Here is a 15,784-nt window from a genome sequence, read left to right as displayed (position 1 = left end):
CTACTGTGCATCAAGATGTATCTCCTTTTCTATGTCCCTTCTCCAGCGATCCAAAATGTATCTATCTGGCAAAGATTTAATCCCGTTACATTTGAATAAGGCCAAAATGTGCCAACACAATATGCTCATCATCTCAAATAAACCACAAGAACACTTTGCAGACACATCTTTCTTAGTAAAGTCCACATAATGCGTCACCAGCTTAGTGAACTCTTCCAAATGAACTTCATCCTCTAGCAAATAGGTCTGTACTGCACCATCCCTCTTAAGTAACTTTGGATCCATATCGATAATGCTAGTAACTTGCTGCTGAACTTCCTTGAATTTAGCATTCGTATACAAATCTTGAAACCTTTTCTCAATCAGAAATCTAGATATGCATGGAATTGTGACATTAAATGTGTGGAAGTCCGCGGCATTTTCATTCTCATTTTTTTTTTCAATGCGTTCTCAAATTGGTCGACAAACTTTTTCAAGTTTGTCTTAGCATGAACATAACAGTCAAAGAAGGCATTCATGCTCTCACTCCGATGTGTGGTACTCATTCCAGCCCAAAAATTCTCTTTCAAAAATGTCGAAACCCAAAGTTCACGCTCAGCGTATAAATTTTGCAACCACACCTTCTCATGCAAGTTGTAAGTGGTAATTAAATAATCCCAACATTTTTCAAACTCTTCAACGCTTTGTGTGTCATACACACATTTTATCAGGTCATTTTTCATTCCACTTTTGTATGATGTATAGGAGCCAAGTTTTTCAGGAACTTTCTTCAATATATGCCACAGACAAAATCTATGTCGGCTTCTGGGAAAAACAATAGCGATTACATTTTTCATGGCTCTATCCTGATCAGTAATAATAGTTTTTGGAGCTATACCATCTATGCACTGCAACCAAGTTTGGAATAACCACACAAAGGTTTCAGTATTCTCACTGGAAATCAAGCCTGCTCCCAACAGAATTGATTATCCATGGTGGTTTACACCAACAAATGGTGCAAAGGGCATCTCATATCTATTCGTCAGGTATGTGGTGTCGAATGTGATCACATCTCCGAGATATTGGTAGGCCGCTCTACTACGGAGGTTTGCCCAGAAGACATTGTTTAACCTCCCGTCATCATCCAAATCCATCGATGGAAAAAGTTCAGGATTTTTGTATTGCATTTGTGAAAAATACTCTTGAAGCGCTCCAGCACCACCTGCGCCAAGTCTTAGATGTCTTGCCTTGTCTATGTAATTACGACAATCATTTTTCCAAAAAAGAGAGGTTCTCAAATCCACCCACACCAACAACAAGAGATCCAAAACTCTTATTCATTCTGATGCCAGCAAAATCATTCGTATCTAAGACCCTTTTCAAGTCATCACTCACTTTTCTATTACATCGAAAGAATCAAGATTTCTTTGGACTGAGGCCGTGGTTATGGATGTTATGAACTGTAGTCAACCGAAACTTTCTCTCAGTTTTTAACGCATTAATCTTTGTCTTACATTCCATCTTTCCTGTTGGATGTGGATTGTCGACATTCAAAGTCTTATTTCGGGCCTTCCCACCGTGGGCACAAACAAGGGTGACATATCTAACAGTTTCATCATCTCCATTCTCAGTCATTTTTGTCATCACCCTAAACTCGCATTTTTTACCATATTCCTTATAATAACTGATTAAATCTTCCAGAGAATTAAACTTCATCCCGACTTTGACTCCTCAATCATATCATCACAATCCATCTACACATCCTGAGATGACCAAACATTGCCATCCTCTGTTTCCCGTGGATTTGGTCTATCCTCATTACTTTCTTCAGGTCTAGATATACATAGCGCATTAGTTTGACCACCATCAGGTCTATTATCATCTAAACCAGCTAGTCTGCTTGTAGCGGAGATTGTATTTATGGGAGGGCTCAAAGGTTCCATGTCATGCTGAAGTGGATAACCAAAATTCTACAAAAAACACATAAAAAACTGCAATTAAACCCCTGAAAAGAAGCCAACTTATTAAAAATTATACATGATAAATATTACCACCTGTCTTAGCACTGGATATTAGTTGCCAACAGGATATGGCAAAAAAGTCGGTAACCACGTAGGCATTGGTCCATAGTAATCAGGCATGTAACTTGGGATGTTTGGATAAGTTGATAGTATGTCCTAACATGTGATTAGATAAAGTTATTGATGTATTCTGAAATTTTAATATCAACTCAACAAATTCCAATGTTATTGATATATTAAATGATATAACATACTGCAAATGGAGGATTTGAGCTAGATGGTGTTAGCGTAGATGGTTTTTCTTCCCCGTTTCCCAGGCTGAGAGGGAGACAAATGCACACTTGCAAAAGAAGAAACAATATATAAGAATTTAGTATTTTTAGATCAATATATAAGAATTTAGTATTTTTAGATCATGTGTAACCAACAAGTATTTTTATAGCAATATATAAGTGCAAACTTGTAAAAGAATAAACAAAGTTGACCCCCAACAACAAATTAAGAAATCTAACCCGTACAATTTAACTAATGACATTTGTTTTCTTCCTATATATCACAAATACAAGTATGTTCACCACAACACTAATTAATGAACATGAGTTTGAAGCTTATAAAGAACATAAAAACAGTTTGTAGGTTCCATGTCATGCTTCAAAGAACCTTAAGCTTTAGTTGTCAAGAAGTTCATTTTTTTTGTAAGTATCAATGCAAAAGGAAAAACCATTAATTCATGATGTTTTGCAAACTTTATGAGTTTGGCTTGCATATGGGGAAAAAAAATTACAAGATGAATGCATTCTAAATTTTTCAAAACCACTATAGAATTTTTAATTTGCAAATGATTTCAATTTTTTTCAGCTTCTTTTAATGGTCTGTTTTGGGTCCCTTTTAATGCACTCTAAATTTTTAAAAACCACTATAGAAATCTGCTATCTCCATTAATGCTATAAAAGTAACAATATGATAACTTGTTATTACCCAGTGCTTCAAATGATTTTTACTGAGATGATGGCCTGAACCAGATCTCCCACGAACTCTACAGTGGTTGTGTCAAATACCCAACAACATGTTCAATACAAAAGCCACTCATTGACGAAAATTTTAAAACGAAAAATATCAATGTCTAGGAAGTTTCTGTTGATGAAATTCACCAAGAATGTTCGGAGGAGGAGGATTGGGTCTCAACCGAATCACTGTGGTTTCACTCTCTGCTTTCATTATACAGCTGGGTGCAAAATCTCAAAAATAAATCTCAACCGAATGAAGTAGCTCCTTTTTGTAGGATGTGACACGGGATGAATGACGTCGACCAAAGTTGCACGACGGCGAAGACAGATCCAACGCGCAACGGCCCAACGCACTGCTTTCGCACGAAGACAGGTTTCCCTCAGTGGTTTCGCACGAAGACAGTTCTCACTCTGGTTTTGCACGAAGACAGATTTCCCTCTCTGGTTTTGCATGACCTCTCTAGTTTTGCACGACCTCTCTGGTTTCGATCTACAGAATCCAATCCAACGAAGCTTTTTGGATTCGATTTCACTCCGACGGCACTCCAAGATGCATCCACACTCACGACGGCCCAACGTACGACGGGAAGCCTTTCAGTTTCTCCTTCTCTCTGGTTTCTCACTATCAGCAAGCTTTCATTTTTCGTTCGTTCTCTCTCCCTCCCTATCTGCTTTCTGTTTTTGGTTTTCCCTCCTTTCTTCTGCATTTTTTTTAATATATTACACGCTACGTCAGCCGGTTCCGCGGTGGGTGCTCAACCCAGTTGTATCTAGAACTATTGATACATCGTTGTTGCTACTGTGTTTATATGTGGTGGCTCTGTTTGGATTCTATCACAATCATAGTTGTCATTGTTCCTAATAATTGAGGTGTGTGCAGCAAAGTGCACGAAACTTTTTGACATTGATCTTTATCGATCCTCTTCGAGGATATATATAAAATTTCATGGGAGAAGATTATCGTTCTGCCCTTCTTATGTGTAGCACTTTTCACTTTATTGTTTTGAGCATAAACACTTAGCAATTTGCACTTGATTTCACACTCCACCTTGTTCTTACGAGGGAAGGATATGCCATTGAGCCAAAGCTAACTTTATTTGACATGATGAGAGTTCTTGTTTGTTTGTTTTTTTTTTTTTTGTTCATACCAGTATCACAGCATTTCAAGCTCCCAAGTAATAATGACAAAATGACCTTTATTTGACACACTAAGTTTGTAGATTTAGTTTATTTCTTATGAACCTGTGAAGCTATATATGTTAAGAAAATAAACTTCAGTTCATTCTTCTCATTTTATTATCTATCTTTGAGCAGCTTTTTAAAAACTTTAAAGTGAATTTTGTACCTGGTTGGGATTTTCATGAGCTACCTACTGAGTTGAAAGGCAAGTCTTGAAGAGAGAGCTTCATAAAATGGATGACAAAAGTTGAAGAGAGAAGTAGAAAGTGCTAATTAATGTATTGTATTAGGCATATTTTGTACTAATCAGTTTCAGACTAAGGACTCATGATCATTCTCATCACTGTAGAAAGTGCTAATTAATGTATTGTATTAGGCTTATTTTGTACTAAGCAGTTTCAGAATGAAGACTCATAAGTTTTAGGCAATCATTGCACTTTTGTTTTCATGACTATTGCTCGTTCAACTTCTTTTCGCTTTTTTTTTTTTTTGTGTGGTATTTTTCCTTTCTTTTCTAAAGCCACAAAGGTTTTAGCATTCATACATGGAGTGGTGATTTCCTAAAGTTTCAGGTTATATTAAACTCTAAGACAGACACCAATAAACCAACGTTCAAAAGCTACTCTAGCCGTGCAAGCAAAAAAAAAAAACATGCTCATGTTACATCAGAATTTCAAAAATTGTTTCATCACAAACCTTCATGTTTAAATAATTTCTCAATACAAATTCTAGTGGGACAATCAAAAACCATCCAAGTAATTGGAAAAAGTATAGGGGTGATCTATGCTAGGCACTAGTGGGTGTTGAATCAGTCTCTGCAAGCCTACGCTTAATGTCCCTTGCTACTGAGAAGAAAACCTCCTCCATGTCTTGACAGCCTGTTGCCCACTTACAATTTAAAAAACTTGATGTCATACTCATTAGCAAGAGCTTGACCCTTAGAGGTAGGCACAACCTACGAAAACAAAGAAGAAAATTTTTCGAGTCAACAATGTAGAACGCGTTTGCTTTCATCCATGTAGCATCCATGCAATTTTGTGCTCAATTTATGAACTCACTATCAAGCCCAAAAGTGAAAAAGAAGTATTTTCTACTAATTGAAGGAAAAAAATATGGAACAAAATATATATAGATATATATATATATATATATATATATATAGAACCTACTCCACTAGGCACTAGTGGGTGTTGAACACTCTCCCTGCATATATAGATGAAGGAAAAATTTATTAGTAAGGAGTATAAAAGCATAGAAAAGCATACCATATAAACTGTGCTAACTTGAGTTGGAGGGGTTGGTCGTATTTCATTTGATCCACTTAATTGGATGGGCTGGTAGAAATTAAAAGTGTATCTATATAACAAAATCTATACATTAGTAACAAAGTAAATTAAAAATCATAAAGAAAGCTTCAAACCTTTTTTTTTCTTACTTTTTTACAAAATTTTCAATTGTGGAAACTTTTCAATGTGTCGGCGGCCTTCCTTTACCTCTCACAACATTCGGACTAATGACTTTTTTAGCCTTAACTGCACTTCTATTAGTGGGAACTATTTGTTTTGAAGGCCTTGGTTCACACATTACGTCACGACATTGGTCTTTGACATCGAGTAAATGGTCCACCATGTTCGAGGATTGGGATTTGGATGTACCTGTGCTATATGACCCAAATGGTTGGATAATTGGGGGCTACAAAATGGGTGGAAGGTAATAAATGAATTAACTTTGTGCATAATGTATGATATAAAAGAATGTATTATATTCACATGACAACTCCATATATAGGGGTAATGTGTGCTTGCGGACAAAGCATTATGATTTGTAGGAATAGCACATGGATTTGGAGGCAGATCATAGAGATTTGGCTCCACGTAGAAGTTTTGATTAGTGTATGGGTTTGGAGGGAGAGGATGGGGACTTGGATGAGCATAAGGATTTGGATGGGCATTAGGTGCTAGATAGGCTTTCGGAGAAGAATCCATGCTTTTGATAACTGTTATAACAGTTTGTGCATTGCCCTCCAGTACTACTTGGCTTTGTTGGAGCTATGTTGCCATCTAAGATGCCAAAAGAGCTGTTGAAGCATCGGCTATCATAGGATTTGTGATTTGGATTTTTGAGGTCCTTATCTCTAATATTTCTCCATTTTGGTCTCTACATACAATGGAGATTGCTGAGAAAGATTCTATGACTGCAGCATCAAAGGAGAAGCTCCATTGGTTATGAAGGGGAGGCTTCCATGCTTTTGTTTGATTGTTTTGTCTTTCTTCCCATGCATGTGATAAGTTTGTTTTAGTTTGCCGAGAAACCATCCAAATGGATACATCTATTTGAATTGTACTTGTTAGTAGAACATGCTCTTAAAACTTACAAGGCAAATATATAGCAAGGTGAGCAACAACTTTAAATAGGGGTCCAGTTTGCCTCCTGTTGTAAAAGTAACAGGATATCTTCTGTTACAATTTAATGGCTAGCGATCACAAACATTTTATATATGTATTCTTTAGAACTAAATTCTCGAAAGCCAAACATGATAAATATAACTAACCTTTGAGAGTAACACGATATTTAACAACATTATATTACAAACCAGAATAAGACATCCCACTTCACATTCTTTTTCTTTTTCTTTTCTTTTCTTTTTTTTTTTTTTTTTTTTTTTTTTTTTTTTTAATCATAAAAACTTTCATTTATAAAAGGGAAACATTACAAGTTTTTGTCAAGCCATACAACTTGAATTACAAACTCAAGTAAATTTTCCCACCACATATCTAAATTTTCTACATTCCAAGCATTCCTAACTAGCTTGTGTGCCAATTCATTCCCTACCCTATCCACATGCTGAACCAAGCATACCTCAAATAGAGCCTTGAGCATCTTTACTTTCCCTAACCAAATTTCATAATAAAGAGAAAGAAGCCTCACTTGCATTAACTTCATTTACTATTAACAGGTTATCACTTTCCAAGATCAATCTTTGAATTCCCATGTTTGCACAAATTTGAAGGCTTCTAAACATTGCCAAGTGTTCAATGTCTTCTGGGTCATTTACTTCATATTCAATTTTGCTAGCTACCAAGATTACATCACCTTTATCATCCCTCAAAACTGCCACAATTCTTGTTTTGTGCCTATCAAAAAACATGTCTCCATCGACATTCAACTTCAAGAAACCAACAGCAAGTGGTTTCCAGCAACAAAGTTCCTTGACTTTCGAGTTTTGAAATCCCTTGGCCCCCTTGAGCAGAGACTGCACTGTTAAAGCATAATCAATTGCTTGCTTAGGATCAAAGTAATTCATTTCTATCACCATCTTGTTCCTCCTATACCAGAAGCTCCATGCCAGTAAAAACAAAGTATTTAATGCCTCCCCATATCCCTTTTCCTTCACAGTAGCTGCCACTTCCATAATAGCATCTTATTATGCAAAGTTTGCACAATTGGAACATAGTTTTTCCATCTGATTTCGCAACAGAAGAAGAGAGCACGAGAGGTATCTTCCATCACTTCCTTGCAAAAACAACAACTCCCTTCTGTTTTAACTCTTCTCTTCTCAAGGTTAAGTTGTGTAGGTAGCCCCTCCTTGCATGCTCTATTTGCAAACACCTTAATTTTATTTGGCAAAGTCATCTTCCACACATCTTTCCAAAGAGTCTTGTGTCTAGAGAACTCAAACACTCCCCTGACTTATCATTATTTTTGTCTCTAATCAGCTTGTAAGCACTCTTCATGCTGAAAGAGCCATTTTTTTTTTTTTTGGAAACCAAATCCATTTATCAGCTTGAGCACCTGGGCAGACCACAATTCTCAATATATCCTCTGCTATCTTTGGATTTAATAGAGCTGTGATCTTTTCAACATCCCACCACTTGGTTTGACAATTCAGCAATTGGTCCACTGTCTCATCTTCCCTCACCTCCACCGATTCTGTACACAGAGTTTCATGTCTAGCTATCCAATGATCCTTCTAGATTTTAACAGTTTTTCCATCACCTATCCTCCACCTACTGCCAGCTTTTAGCTACTTCTTAGCTTCCTATATCCCTCTCCATGCATAAGAGGGATTATTTTCCAAACAAGCCTCAAATAGATTATTTTCTAGAAAATATTTGGCTTTATTCACCCTTTGCAGCAATGAGCATTCTACTTGCAGGATCCTCCATGCTTGTTTGGCTAGCAGTGCCAAATTGAAAGTTTTAAGGTCACTAAAACTCAATCCTCCTCCAAACTTTGATTCACACATTTTGTACCAGATGACCCAATGTATTCTCTTCTCATCCTTCTTCTGGCCCCACCTGAACCTTGCCATCAAAGCTTCAAGTTCTAAGCATAGTCCTCCAGGTAGCAAGAAGCAACACATAGAATACATAGGAATAGAGAGGGATACAACCTTGATCAGGATTTCTTTTCCCCCTTTTGATAAAATCTGCTCATTCCAACATAGCAACTTTTGCCACACTTTGTACTTAATGTTAGAGAAAGCACGAGTCTTTGATCTACCTACAACTGGAGGCAACTTGAGATATTTCTCATATTGTTGTACCCTCTCCACACCCCATAATAACATTATCTCCTTCTAGTTAGCTTCAGGGACATTCTTACTAAAAACAATAACAGTTTTTCCTCAATTGATCTTCTGTCCATAGGTATTCTCATAAATTTCAAGAAGCCTGTGCACCTTTCTGTTTTCTTGCATATTAGCCTTACAAAAAATTACACTTATTTGCATATGATTAATGTAAGGAGCCCCTTTGCACAGTTTTATCCCATCAAGCTAGAACTCCTTATTAATAGTTTTAAGGAGGGCCACTAGTCCCTCAGTACATAATAAAAATAGATAGGGGGATAAAGGATCCCCCTGTCTCAACCCTCTGCTTGGTATAATTGGGCCCTTTGGTACACCATTTATTAAAACAGAAAATGAGACAGACTGAACACACTTTATAATCAGCTTGATGAACCTTTCCTCAAACTCCATCTTCACCATCACCTTTTCTACAAAGCTCCAGATAATGTATGAGTTCATACGCCACTAATACATTATCTGAAATAAGCCTTCCAAGCACAAAGGTGCTTTGTGAGTCAGAAATAAGAAAAGATAAAAATCTCTTTAGCCTATTTTCAACTACCTTTGAGACAAGCTTATAAAGTACATTGCATAGGCTAATTGGTCTATACTCAACAATTTTGATAGGGTCTTGTTTCTTAGGACTAAGGGTAATAAAAGTGTGGTTTAAAGAAAGTGGGAAATCACCTTCACTTTCTAAGTTTACTTTTTACGAACATCTGTCCTATAGTTCCAACTAAATCGACAACAACAATAGGCTATATTATAAAGAACATCAGATTACAAACATCATGAAAATTGTAATATTTTATTAAATTCTTCTTTGATCTTATTGGGAATCCGTAACTGCACTGCTTCTTTTTTTCCGGTTGTTATTGTTCTCCATAAGTTCTCTCTCTTATTGGGACCCTTAGCACTTATGGTTGTAATGCCTCTAATGGATTTTTTTTAAGAGTATTCCAGCTTGGTTGCTTTTGATTCTACAACCAGCGTTGCCTGTTGGCCGTGCGCTTCACTGGAAGTACCAAGTAGCGTCAGCTGGTCTCTACCAACAATATTTACACTCTCTCCCAAACATAAATAATATAGCAAGACATGTTATCCACTCCATTACCAAATCGTTTGGTCCATCGACTTGCCAACAGGCAACACCAGCCACTGAATTTTATAACAGGATATGTTTTGCAACAGGAGGCAAGCCGAACTACTTTAAATATTCGTTCGGTGGATATATGCTTTCCAATTTATACAATATGATGACATTACCTCGTTCCATTTGCTCTAATATGTCAAGGTTTAACATCCAATGGTTAATTTCATTCAACCAAACATCATCTTTTTCTTTAATAGAGTATAACGTTGGAACCTAATAAAAAGTGTTAAGATATAAATTAAGTAATAAAATTTACCTCTTCCCATCAGCTCAAACTTTTGGACAGGGATAAGTGGTGATTTCACATGATATCAGAGCCAAGTTCTGAGTTCGAACCCTGACTCTATAGTCTACACTCTACTTCATTTAATTAAATATTCCACGTGTTGGGTCACCCATTGAGGGAGAGTCTGGCTCACACATGAGGGGAAGTATTAAGATATAAAATAAATATTAAAATGTACCTCTTCCTATGATCAGCTTAAGCTTTTAGCTAGGATAAATTGTGATTTTACATGGTATCAAAGTAGAGCTTTTGATCCGTTCAAACCTTAACTCTATATTCTATCACATTTAATTAAATATTTCCCGTGTTGAGCTACCCAGTGAGGGAGAGTTTGGTCCACACATGAGAGGGGGTGTTAAGATATAATATAGGTAATAAAATCTACCTCTTCTCGTTAAACTTTTGTGGGATAAGTTGTGATTTAACAAAAAGGATCAATGATAAATGATCTCCATGCAAGTGAATTTTTTTCTCTATTATCATCCATCATGAAGTGAAGCTTGCTAGTTCATTCTTCAATAAGATGCTGAACTAATTCATAGGTCTTTGCAGTACACATGAGCATAGAGGCCGATGAGGTCCGACGTGAGCAACACCAGATCATATTGATAGGCGTTTTGGCTTATATATTTTTTGCATGTTTATCTTTCTATGGATAATATCTTACTTTTTTTTTTTCTGCTAAACATTTTCTACAATATAATTTTTTATTCTTTATTTCATTTTTGTGTTTTTGTAAATTTAAGGTACGTAACTGTTATCTCTAAGCAAACATTTTACAAAAGATATATAAGACGTTACTATACGCTGATTTTACAAGTAGTCTTAGCTAGCTCAATTTGCAGTGTATCATGACAATATTTATCATCATGCATGGATTAATGTCACTAACCAATAGTATGGTAACTCTATGTCATACCATTGAAGATTCTCCAATTAATGTACATAAACTATATAGATTCAAAGAGAACTTAACCAAATAGATCATTAATCAAAGTTGTCATGATCAATTTAATTGATTCCTATTGTTCAAAAATTGTGTAGTAACTTCTCTATATCGATCCTCCATACCGATACAACCTAAAGCTAAACTAAACTACACTAAAAATATGAGGGTAGTTGGGAACTTACTTACCTTGACACCTTTCATAGGGAAACTCCAACAGACAATAAACCGTTTTTCCCTCCGAGAAATCCTCTGAATCTTTGTTGCCAAACAGAGAAAAGTAAAATAAAATAAAGAATCCTAGCTACTATCCCACACGTCTCAGACCGGCCAATTAAAGACTCTTTCAACACACTTCAAAATCCACCCAACCCTACAATTCCTCGCTATCAATCCCTCTGTAATCTCCCTCAACAATCCAAGCTGTACCTTCTCTCTTCTCTCTCTCTCTCTCCTTTTCTCTTTCTCTCTAAACAAACATTTCTCAACACTCCAAAACCCAATATTCCCTAGCTTGGTCGTCATCTCTTTGTTTCTCTCTCTCTCTCTCTCTGTCTGCCACCATGGGTAACTGTTGCTCTCAAGGCAAAAGCCATGCTTCCTCAATTACCGAAAAGGGAGAATCCATGCCTAAAAGCAGCCATGACAATGCATGCAATGGCACTCCGGGAAACAACTTCATTGACAATGCTAAACCTGCTCCTTCGGTCGCCCCGGGAACCCCCACCAGGCCTTCCAAGCCTGCTGCTCCCGTCGGGCCAGTCTTGGGCCGCCCCATGGAAGATGTCAAGTCAACGTACTCCATCGGAAAGGAGCTCGGACGGGGACAGTTCGGCGTCACCCATCTTTGTACTCACAAGGTGACGGGCGAGCAGTTTGCGTGTAAAACCATAGCCAAGCGAAAGCTTGTGAACAAGGAGGATATCGAGGACGTTAGGAGAGAGGTTCAGATCATGCACCATTTGACGGGGCAGCCTAATATCGTGGAACTCAAGGGCGCGTACGAGGACAAGCACTCGGTTCATTTGGTCATGGAGTTGTGCGCCGGAGGAGAGCTTTTCGATCGAATTATTGCAAAGGGACATTACACGGAGCGCGCAGCAGCATCCTTGCTGCGGACAATCGTCCAGATTGTGCACAACTGCCATTCTATGGGAGTCATTCACAGAGATCTCAAGCCCGAGAATTTCCTTCTGCTTAACAAGGATGAGAATTCACCACTCAAGGCTACGGATTTCGGTTTATCCGTTTTCTACAAACAAGGTTAAAAACGAAATCTTAATTTTCATATTTATTAGTTTTGATTTCCTAATTCAAATGATAAGTTCGATTTTCTAGGGATGTAATATATATATATATATATTTATATATATATATATTTACAAAAGTGGGCTTCTATTTTTTTCGAGGTTACCAGCTTGTTTTGAATCCTGGACCTTCAGAATAAACAGATAATTGATTCCAATATATAAGTATATATAAATATAGAGTAATGCTACATACAGTCGTGGAATGCGCAAACGCCGTGCAGTCGCTTTGAAAAAGAGTGGGGTCTACTATTAAAAAATTAATTTCTTTTCAGGTGGGTCCCTTATTTATTCACTTTTTTCACGGCGACTGCACGCTCACGACTGCAAGTATCATTTCTCATAAATATATATGTATGTATAAAAGTTTAATAAGGGAGCTTTTTATCCAATATTTCTCAGGAGAACTATTTAAAGATATTGTTGGTAGTGCATATTACATTGCGCCTGAGGTGTTGAGGAGGAGATATGGACCAGAAGTCGATATCTGGAGTGTTGGGGTCATGCTCTATATTCTTCTGTCTGGTGTTCCCCCATTTTGGGCTGGTAATTAAATAATTAAACTCATTTTTTTCCCCTTAATTTGGTTCTAGATCGCTTTCTAAATTTGTTGGGTCTTATTTCTTATATGCATGGAAATCATGTATTAACTTGTAACTAATTAAGAGATATTTTGATGATCGTACAGAATCAGAACAGGGGATATTCAATGCAATTTTACGAGGCCAAATTGACTTTGCAAGCGATCCATGGCCGTCGATTTCACCTGCAGCAAAAGATCTTGTCAGGAAGATGTTGAATTCGGACCCCAAACTGAGGCTGTCTGCCTTCCAAGTTCTCAGTAAGTGATCTAATTTTTCTGCTTTTTTTTTTTTTTCAGATGTTATTTTTGTTCCTTAATATTCAGATCTTCTAGCATTCATTTCTCTAGTTTCAATCAGCAGCTTCATGCATATGAATCCGTGAATATATGTGAAAGAGTAAGGGGAAAATGCCATAACAAGTACTGTTTGATTATCTTCATCAGCATGCACGGTAATATTTGGGAATAAAAGAAATAAAGAACATTAAAAGAGTACGTACAATGACACCAAATATTTGGAGAGAAACAGCTAGCTAGAGCTAGCTGGATATTATCAATAATGCTGATTAATCCATTTGCTTTGATTCTCAGTGCATGTGCTTGCTGAATCCCAGATGAGATATGGAATGCATAAAAATATATATATCGATAGAGAGAGAAATTACTATTTTTTTCTTTGTTTATGACCATAGATCATCCGTGGATTAAGGAGGACGGAGAAGCGCCTGATACTCCTCTTGACAACGCAGTGCTGGATAGGCTCAAACAGTTTAGAGCTATGAACAAGTTCAAGAAAGTTGCTCTTCGGGTACATCTATAATTAATATATATATATATTATTTCCTATTAATTTAGTTGATAATATTCACATTAATTAGCATAAATTTAGTTAGTTATGGCTATTCAATTTCATGTATGTACGTACGTACGTGCATGGTGATCTGCATGCATGAGCTTGGACCTGAAGTTGTGTATATATATATAATTTTGTGGGATTTATTATTATTATTATTATTATTTTTTGGTAGGTGATTGCTGGATGTTTATCAGAGGAAGAAATCAGAGGATTGAAAGAGATGTTCAAGAGCATGGATACCGATAACAGTGGTACTATTACGCTCGAAGAGCTGAAGCAAGGACTCGCTAAGCAAGGAACTAAGCTCTCTGAATATGAGGTTAAACAATTAATGGAAGCTGTAAGTACACTAATTAATAATTATTTTTTCTTTTTCATTTATTCTTAAGTACTCGATCGATTTCTTTCTTCAATTTTCTATTTAATTTATTCATTTATTCTCTAATTATACATTAGCATTAATGCTACAATTAAACAGTACATGTAATTATATATATATGGGACAAATTATTTTTACACTCGGATCTCAAACTATCAAAAACTGACAGTTTGCACTTCAGATTACCAACAAAAAAAAATGTTTTACGCCCTAGCTTCGTTAATATCTGATCAGGCCCATACTGTTTCGGGTCATGCACCTATTTTTCAAATCATTTTATTAATATATGGCTAAAATTGGATTAGCGTTCAGATCAGTGTACTAACTTTCCCACGACCCCTATTTTAATAATAATAAAATAGGATGTGCTTAACTAATGAATTAATTACTACCAACTCTCTGACGAAAATTTAACAGGCTGATGCTGATGGAAATGGGACCATAGACTATGACGAGTTCATCACAGCAACAATGCACATGAACCGGATGGATAGAGAAGAGCATCTTTACACTGCCTTCCAATACTTTGACAAGGACAATAGCGGGTACGTACTACTTCAAATGTTTTTTCAATCTCAGATTTGATTCATTCAGGATCAGTACGCACGTCCCCTAATTAAGAACATTATTAATTTCGTTTTTCATATTTAATTCTAGTTAAATATTTAGAGTTAATAACAGTTTTGGTTTTAGAGTTTTCAGACAAAAATATTCAGTGAAAATGTAAGAAGAAATTCACTCATGTAGATACAATTAATAATGTTGATCAGGCACATTACAACCGAAGAGCTTGAGCAAGCTCTCCGCGAATATGGAATGCATGATGGAAGGGACATCAACGAAATTCTCTCTGAAGTTGATGCTGATAACGTAAGTACCCAAAACGCAAATTAATTTGTGTAGTACGTGTGGCATGCATGCAAAAATGTTTCCTTAAATTTGTTCTCTTGAATGTTCCAAACAAAATCATGTACATGTAATTTGCTTGAATCATGATATATATATGCAGGATGGTCGGATAAACTACGAGGAATTCGTGGCAATGATGAGAAAAGGAAACCCAGAAGCAAACCCCAAGAAACGACGCGATGTAAATCTTTAAATGTACAGTACTGGTGCATGCGTGCATTCATGCATGGTGGGGAAAAAGAATCTAAAATTAAAATCATCATTTTGGATCAGCCCAGTACTCATGTTTGTTTTCATCTTTAGTACTGAAGCAAGCGGGTGGAGTTTCCTATCTAAAAATATATAGATTTCGTGGAAGGTGCATGGTCATGATCATGATGTGAAGGTGAAGATCAAGATCAGTATCGGATCAGGCGGATATATATATATATATAAATATATATATATATATATATAATGTATATATATGATATATATATATATATATATATATATATATATATGACTGTGAGTGCATGAGGAGTAGTACGTACTGGCCCAAGATCGAACAAATTATATATTGGTGGGGGTGTTGATGGTTATCAATTAAGTTTGGAGGGTTTAATTCTA

At 36.4% G+C, this 15,784-nt stretch overlaps 2 protein-coding genes across 2 annotated transcripts; one reads left to right on the top strand and one right to left on the bottom strand.

Moving 5' to 3' along the window:
- On the bottom strand, positions 1-1,614 carry LOC109000559 (protein FAR1-RELATED SEQUENCE 5-like). Its single transcript, XM_018977475.1, has 4 exons — positions 1,494-1,614; positions 984-1,231; positions 469-887; positions 1-370 (listed from the first exon to the last, which is right to left on the bottom strand). The coding sequence occupies exons 1-4, from the start codon at positions 1,612-1,614 to the stop codon at positions 1-3; spliced, it is 1,158 nt and encodes a 385-aa protein (XP_018833020.1).
- Positions 1,615-11,704: 10,090 nt separating this feature from the next.
- Positions 11,705-15,539, top strand: LOC109000584 (calcium-dependent protein kinase 34-like). The gene is made up of 8 exons (XM_018977513.2): positions 11,705-12,404; positions 12,851-12,994; positions 13,137-13,289; positions 13,724-13,839; positions 14,060-14,227; positions 14,684-14,811; positions 15,037-15,136; positions 15,276-15,539. The coding sequence occupies exons 1-8, from the start codon at positions 11,705-11,707 to the stop codon at positions 15,366-15,368; spliced, it is 1,602 nt and encodes a 533-aa protein (XP_018833058.1). The 3' UTR covers positions 15,369-15,539.
- The last annotated feature ends 245 nt before the right edge of the window (positions 15,540-15,784 follow it).

This window comes from Juglans regia, chromosome 14 (genome assembly GCF_001411555.2).
Source record: "Juglans regia cultivar Chandler chromosome 14, Walnut 2.0, whole genome shotgun sequence".
Classification (NCBI taxonomy): Eukaryota; Viridiplantae; Streptophyta; class Magnoliopsida; order Fagales; family Juglandaceae; genus Juglans; species Juglans regia.
This window is presented reverse-complemented; position numbering and strand designations above follow the sequence as displayed.

Coding starts and splice junctions, on each gene's coding strand:
- LOC109000559 (XM_018977475.1), bottom strand. CDS start 1,614: ATGACTGAGAATGGAGATGATGAAACTGTTAGATATGTCACCCTTGTT. Junction 1,232..1,493: donor TCCAACAGGAAAGATGGAAT/GTAAGACAAAGA, acceptor GTAATTACATAG/ACAAGGCAAGACATCTAAGA. Junction 888..983: donor CCTTTGCACCATTTGTTGGT/GTAAACCACCAT, acceptor ACTTGGTTGCAG/TGCATAGATGGTATAGCTCC.
- LOC109000584 (XM_018977513.2), top strand. CDS start 11,705: ATGGGTAACTGTTGCTCTCAAGGCAAAAGCCATGCTTCCTCAATTACC. Junction 12,405..12,850: donor ATCCGTTTTCTACAAACAAG/GTTAAAAACGAA, acceptor AATATTTCTCAG/GAGAACTATTTAAAGATATT. Junction 12,995..13,136: donor TGTTCCCCCATTTTGGGCTG/GTAATTAAATAA, acceptor ATGATCGTACAG/AATCAGAACAGGGGATATTC.